The 7,362-nt window shown below is 33.5% G+C and overlaps 1 protein-coding gene across 12 annotated transcripts; it reads right to left on the minus strand.

Annotated features, from left to right (window-relative positions):
* Positions 1 to 206: 206 nt before the first annotated feature.
* LOC147492843 (guanine nucleotide-binding protein alpha-1 subunit-like) lies at positions 207 to 5,386 on the minus strand. 12 transcript variants are annotated; one of them, XR_015198520.1, is made up of 12 exons: positions 5,015 to 5,386; positions 4,828 to 4,926; positions 4,679 to 4,751; positions 4,305 to 4,342; positions 4,105 to 4,213; positions 3,915 to 3,991; positions 3,098 to 3,709; positions 2,144 to 2,836; positions 1,859 to 1,996; positions 1,588 to 1,693; positions 1,291 to 1,412; positions 207 to 615 (listed from the first exon to the last, which is right to left on the minus strand). XR_015198520.1 is itself a non-coding variant. In XM_086565805.1 (7 exons), the coding sequence occupies exons 2-6, from the start codon at positions 4,906 to 4,908 to the stop codon at positions 3,941 to 3,943; spliced, it is 333 nt and encodes a 110-aa protein (XP_086421931.1). In that variant the 5' UTR covers positions 4,909 to 4,926; positions 5,015 to 5,373; the 3' UTR covers positions 2,974 to 3,709; positions 3,915 to 3,940. The 12 variants fall into 12 exon arrangements, 1 of the variants encoding a protein (XP_086421931.1); XR_015198518.1 differs by having other exon boundaries at positions 1,859 to 2,836; positions 3,098 to 3,507; positions 3,602 to 3,709; positions 5,015 to 5,385; XR_015198519.1 differs by having other exon boundaries at positions 1,859 to 1,984; positions 2,093 to 2,836; positions 5,015 to 5,385.
* Between the last annotated feature and the right edge of the window lie 1,976 nt (positions 5,387 to 7,362).

Here is a 7,362-nt window from a genome sequence, read left to right on the forward strand (position 1 = left end):
ATGTCAGTGTACTGTACTACTACTGTTCACAATAACTGCTAAAATTGGCAACCTAAAAACAAATTAGATAATAATAATAAAAAAAAAATCTAAAAATGCAAGAGTGATATTTCTTTCATGTGCAAAATTCCAAACTCCAATCAACAGTGGAAAATTTTATTACATAGACAAAAACCTTTACATTGTAGAAATTTATAGTTGCTCCACAACACTGGCTCCAATCTTTCCTCAATTTGCTTTATCTGATTTTTTCTAATTTGAAAGTTGTAAGCTCAATATCAAAGTGCACATGAGTAATTTTGGTCTCAAGTTTGATCCTATTCAATGCATCAGAAACAACTAATGTTGGGTTACATACTTCTAGCCTTTACTGAGTGCTCATTCGAGTAAAATGTATTGGCCTCTGAAGAAGGTTCTTCCACACTTAATGCATATGCACCAAGTGCGAGGATTAGCAGTCTTACAAAAACGAAAAATAATATATTGATAACACACTTGGGAGTATTGCCATACAAATTTCAGGAGGATGGGAAAACAGATTGTACTGACAGATATTCGATTGGGTTTCACGATGCCATGAAGCTTCCATCCTCCAAGTCCAGCCAATATGAATACCTACAAAAGAATACCCAATAGACACTTCAATAGTATATGGTTCTTTGACTTATCTGAAACAGCAGGTTTTTCTTCACACAATAATAGTAGTTAAGAAAGATATATGCATCACTTATTTAGTTATTTGTCCTTTTACCAATGTTTATGCTAGAAAAGCAATACCAAGTTATCAACCCCAAAGTGGGCTAGCTTGCAGGCTCGCTCAAATGTCCCCAAGTTTCCTTAGTAAAACGTCATCAGTTTTGCTTGATGTACTTAGGTGAATGTCTGTGCCAATGACATGTCAGATTCATTCAGCAGAATAACATGAACTCATATCAGGTTCCGCATGCTTTCTCTAGATTGAAGTTATACACATAAAACCATTTCAATTTAATCAAGTGAGATAAAATAAAACCCTCATGGATTTGTATTTTAAATTGGCAATAAATCTCCAGAAAACCATTCAGTATTATGGCAGTACTTTTGTGTTGTCAATATATGGGTGTTTTTGTTCTTACTATATGATCAGGCTTTTTACACACGTAGACCGCAAAAAAGAAATCTATATAGTATAAACTGATATATTACTTGCATATGCCACAGATGAAAATAACATAATCAACAATACATTTTATTCTACAAATGAAGATAACACAACCAACAATACCAATTCAAATAATATAGATGCCTAACCTCTTCCCAGGACTCCCTCGTAGCTTCAAGCAAAGCAGTGATGCATGTCTTCAATTCTACTGGGGAACCAGATCGAAGACATTGAAGCTGTCTCCTCCCAGCTCCTGTTATGTTCCATACACCTGCTGCAATTAATTTTCATTAGCTGATTAACATCAATTGCAGTGTGAGAAACAATGTGCCTCATAGCTTCATGAAAAAGTAGGTTATCTGGTTCCCATTGTACCATTGTACACCAATATAAACTTGTTCAACTTCCAATACACAACAAAAGAAAAAGCTACATATGCTTTTCACCTCTGGGACATCCCATATCATTGATGCAATATCTGACATTTGAACAACCACTCAGTTAATCACACAAAGCACCTCTTCCACATTTCTTTCCATAAAGATAGCACACCTGCCAGTCGTTGAATGCAAATCATAACATAAATATCATAAATTGCAATTCATTATATATACTCGTCTCCTTTACATAAAACATTGTATGTAAAGTCTCATTATGAGTTCAACGGTAAAGAATCAGAAAAGCTAATAAAATGATGATGAGTCGTATTAAACTTACTAACACACTGGATGTAGCATTGGATATTAAACCCTGCTTTGAAAACAGAACCGAGTGATCCCTCTCCAAGAAGGTGATCCTCATTGAAACTGTTCTCCTTTTGCATAGCATATACGTGCATGCCCTCTGGGCGTCAAACTGAATCAGTGCTACAGAAGCGGTTCTTCTAAAATTTTGCCCCATAAAACCATGTTAAAGGACGAAACTAAATGAAACTTGTAACCATGCACTCACATAATCCAGCTGGTAGTTTGCTTAATACATGTTTAGGACTATATCACATACGATGGGGATCAAGATATTTGAGAGAAAAGTTCAAATTTGGCCTCCATGCCTAGAGTAAATCATCTTGCTTCAGTTCATTTATCTTGCTTTAGTTCATTTGGTTGGTGATGCAATGAATTTCCTAAATTCCCATTTATATGTGTGCATTCCCTACATGTGGCTGACAAAGAAAGCTCATTGATGAGATTATGAACAAAGTTTCAGTTTCTAAAATTATTGATTGAAATTATGTAAGCATACATCCTTTGAAATTTGCATGCTAAAACTATATGAATCGAGAGGACACCATCATACGATAACAAAAAAAAAAAAATTTGCATATAGATTTGTTTAGATATGATCAACTTGTTTACAGACTAACGACTGAATTGCAAAATCTATCATGTGGCTAAAGAGCCAAAGTTTACCATTAGTTGCACAAAACCAAGATGCAAAACAAAATGGGAAAAAAAAAATAAAGGATTTATGATCCGGTGATTTACGTGCTTCATCCTGACTTTTATACGCAAAACCAATCTTGTCATCCTGAATTAGAAGTCACATGAATCAGTCATAAAGCAGTTAACTTGTACAAAACATATAAACCTGAGAACCAAAAGCGCACCTCAAGGAATTCTTTTTGCAACGGGGAAAAGTGAGTTTTTGCTCCAATATATATCAGCATGTGCTCTTCTACTATACTTCTTTGAAAATCTTGACAGCCCAACATTTCAAAATAAATTCACTCCAGTTACACTTGAGAAATGTGCACTTAAAAAACAATAAATATATATAGTTTTAAACCCCCCCCCCCCCCCCCCAATAAATATATATAGTTACACTTGAGAAGTGTAGATACGTACAGTTTAAAAACAGGACCTATCAATGATCCTAGGGTAATGGAATCAATGGCCAAAAGAAATAAGAGAAAAGTCTAGATGATAAAACAGTAAAAGTACATAAGGTTTTGCTGACCTTAGGCGATATCCATTCCAGACACGATGCAATAAGCAAGATTCCCCTTAACAGGCTCTTATAGCAACAACAAATAATGTGCTACGGAAGTAACATGTATTTCCATCATAAGGCTTACTACAATGAGTCAACGATCTAACATCAACAATCCGAGTAGACTCTGACGGGAGAAGAAAAATAAGAAGAATGCAACTAAGATAGGGAATCTATAGCTGAAAAGGAGTAGGAAAACTGGATCCAAGTCCATTCCATCTATGTGGTCCGAACCATTGACATGTTCTCTCTCCCACTTGTTTTGTCAAAAAGTTCACCAAGCACTCCATGACCACCCTGATCAACGTAGTGCACAAAGATTTGGTCATCTGGGTCACCATCAATAACCTTTAACTAAATTCAAAAGATTTGGTCATCTGGGTCACCAGCCATGAATCAGTTCAAAAGATTGAATGAAAACGTGCTAGTGCAAACAATCTGCAGATAGAACATATATAATACAGACTACACCTGAATTGTAGGATCCATCAAAAGTTTTTCGATATCTTGTGCAAGATGTTTAGTCAGGGGTGGATAACTCAACCTGCTCCCAATTTCTGATATTTTTTCCCCAATTTCCTGATGCCAAAAGAAAAGGAATTAATATACTTATTAAGAGTTGACCTCCTCTAAAAGAAACAAATAACCGTTTTTTAAAGTGGCCTTCAAGGAATCCATATGATCAAGCTAAAATCAAGTATTAAAGCTTTTGAATTGTGGAATCTGTAGAAAAGTGAAACTCTTATAAATGTACGCAGTTGGAGCGGCAAAAACAGATTCAAACCTTATTCTCGTCAGACAAATCATACTTTAAGGAATCAGTTCCATTGTGAAGGAATTCCTTAGACCATCATGCAGTAACTGTAAGAATAAATTCAATGAGGCTCAAGGGAAATTAGATATGACTCATCAAAGGGCAATGCTTTTCAAATATAAATATATTGGAGATTAAACAACAAAAACAACCAACACACCCTTTCTATTATTGCATACTTTGATTGTCTGATATAAGTTGGCATGGATAACTGAGACATAGCTATTTAGTTCCGTCTCGTCAAATCCCGTCTGGAAAAGAAGCTTTATCTAAACAATAGTCACACAGAAAGATTTCAGAATAGAGTGTAAGTTCAGAGGAAAAATAGAGTTACGGGGATAAAAGAGCCCAGGTTCTAACCTGTTTAAAAATGGTAGACTTTCCTGACTCTCCAGCTTCTTTCCCCACAATGAACGGAAAGAGAAGTTTAGTATTCCATAAAAACATTCTAACAAACGTAGAATACTCAATTTTAAAGCACCCTAACAAACTAAACAAGAAATGTGATAACTAACGTTGAGGTAACTACCTTATGAAGGGAGCAAGAGACGACATAAGTATAGGCCTAGAAACATAACGAAATTTAACTTCTAAATAACATTGTTCTCTCTCTATATCTTAAGTTTTCTCGACAAATAAAGCCTCTAACAATGACAAACAGAACGAAACAAACAAATATGCAAGGCGCAAAAATTTCAACTGAGTAGATTTAGCGTTAGTTAAATAACAGTTACCAAGTAGCAGAATTTTCTGGATATGTTTCTCAGTTTTTGTCTCCTGAGCAATTCGCCTCTCGATTTCTGCCGCCTGAAATTACATAAAATGGTAAAGGTGAAATCTTGAAAGAAAAAAAGAAAATATTAAATTCAAAAAAAGAAATCACCTGTGCATTTTCTTCCAAGTCAGCTTCATTGTAATGGTTTTGTTTACTGCATAGAGAGCCCATCTTTTGTATCAGCAGCATAGACGTCTAATATTCGATCTAATTTCAAATTTCAAATGACACAAGATTAATCATCAGAGATTATTATCTAATAATTAAGAAATATATATAGTGTTGGAGATCTTACCAGATACTCCAGTTCCAGATCAGCATTTTAGGGAATTTTTAGAGCCATGAAGTGAAATCAGTCACGGATTGGAAGAAGATGGACAGTTCCTACCAAGAAGATAAGAGTAGAAATTGATGATTGGCCATGAATTAGGAAGAGAAAGAGATTTCTTAATCGCCTTAATTAATCTAATTAGTGTTGGTATTAATGGGAATTAATGTTGCATTTATAGTGCGTACAATTCAAAGAGTGCGTGGGTTTGGTTTTTTAATTAACGACTACATGAAATGACCAATTACCCCTATTAAACAGTATTAAACAACACTTTAATTGAAGGACAATATTGACACTATGAATTTACATGTGTGTAAAAAGACCAAATAGTCATTCTTAATAGTATTTAGGTGTTTGATTTAATTATTCATTTGGGGGTATTATACGTAAGAAAAATACCCGGATGAATTTAAGGGTCCAGGTTAGTTATAGGAGATACTAATAGTAGAGATGAAGAAAAGAAAATCCAACTAAAATAAGGATTTATTGCATAATTAGAAATACTCGAAAGATCGAGGCGACACTTCGAAGCAAGAATCATTTAACATAAAAAAATATATATATATATATTCAAAAGCAGTTCAAAAAAAAAAAAAAAAAAAAAAAAATATATATATATATATATATATATATATATATATATATATATATGTTTAGTGGATCGAGGTTGAATGGTTGATGCATTCACATGTTCTGTTTCCAAAAGCAGTTAACTGTTGCCAAAAGCTAATTGCAACTACATATTTACTTATTTTGTGGTCGTACGTTTGTCCAAGCTAGATTAATCTTACAAAAACTAACTCTTTAATTAGGAATTGAACATTATTTCAATTATATTCAGTGATATGATATCCTACCCGAACTATCAAATAAAGCAAAGATTGTAGTTGGTGTCATCGGTAGAGAATCAAAATAACTAGTTGTGGTAGGCAAGTAGGAACTAAATGAGATATGTTTTATATGCTTCTGAAACACTTGTCCCAGGTCTCAAGTCTCAACATAGAAAATGTGAACAAGACAAAAGTTATTGTCCACATTTTGTCTTGTCCACATTTTCTATGTTGAAACTTGAGACCTGGGACAAGTGTTTCAGAAGATATATATATACTAGAATTTAACCCGTGGCGATGCCACTCAATTGTTATTATGGGTGAATTTATTTAATCGGACGTATGTTTAAACACAATTTTACACCAATTTATTTTTTAAAAATTTGGCATGGTTTCCTATCTTTTTTTACATCTTAAATGAACCCTGTATGGCATCATATTGATATTAGATATGATATGAATTATAAATAACTTCACATGACAATATGCCAGTTTAGTTATTTATGAATTCATTTTTTAAAGCATACAACAACTAGAAAAATGTCTAAGAAGACAATGAAAAGAATTACAAAGCAACACTATGAACTATGACAATAACTTAACGAAAATTCCAAATCGTTAGCATCAAGCAATTCAAACCACAAAGAGGAAGAAAAATATACAGTAAGCAGCCACATTAGTTATGATGGCACATGAAACCATATGCAGATTTGACTAATAATCACTGTAGATTAACGGCAAGTATGGATAGGTTTCTCTGTTGATCAATGTTATTCATTCGTAATTTTGAAGTTGAAAAATAGAGAGGCTTCATTTCATATTCATTTGATTCCCTGCATCATCACACAACTAATTAAATAATGGCCAAAATTAATCAATATTTCAAATTGTACCCCACAAAAATAGTAGTGCTTAGTCTTCAGTGGATCGATCATGCATGCTCCTTAACTTTCTAGTGCATACACCTTTGATAGAAAGAGTGTGAGCATCCAACACAAATACATTGGTGTCTAATGTACAATAGAAATTTTGAGATGAATTGGTGTTCCTAGCTTGGATGTTCCACAATGTAAATACATGGTACTATTGAACTAATAACCTTTTGAACTACATTATCTCAAAATCATGCAAAATATTAAAAATTGAGTCCATTCCTTGCGTGAGATAACCTGCCAAAATACTTATTTTAAGTTTCTAATAAGTTCAGTCATACACTAATTTAGAGCCTCCATTCTAGATTGTAAAGTTGATTGATACAAAATAAAAAATAAAATAATAAATAATAAATAATAAAAAAAAAATACTCTAGCTTGCTTTCTCAAGGAATATGGTGGACTGTAGTCGCCAGTCGGTATAAGTTGACAGGGTAGCATAAGTGAATTGCTAAGAAGAAGGCAATAAGGTGACAATCAAACTAAGAATTAAAGACTCACATACGAATTGGATGAAAACACCTTCTATTGCCATTAGAAAATATTTTTT

The sequence above is a fragment of the Coptis chinensis genome, chromosome 6 (assembly GCF_015680905.1).
Source record: "Coptis chinensis isolate HL-2020 chromosome 6, ASM1568090v1, whole genome shotgun sequence".
Lineage (NCBI taxonomy): Eukaryota > Viridiplantae > Streptophyta > Magnoliopsida > Ranunculales > Ranunculaceae > Coptis > Coptis chinensis.

Coding starts and splice junctions, on each gene's coding strand:
- LOC147492843 (XM_086565805.1), bottom strand. CDS start 4,908: ATGCTGCTGATACAAAAGATGGGCTCTCTATGCAGTAAACAAAACCAT. Junction 4,752..4,827: donor ACTTGGAAGAAAATGCACAG/GTGATTTCTTTT, acceptor ATGTAATTTCAG/GCGGCAGAAATCGAGAGGCG. Junction 4,343..4,678: donor CCAGAAAATTCTGCTACTTG/GTAACTGTTATT, acceptor TTGTGGGGAAAG/AAGCTGGAGAGTCAGGAAAG.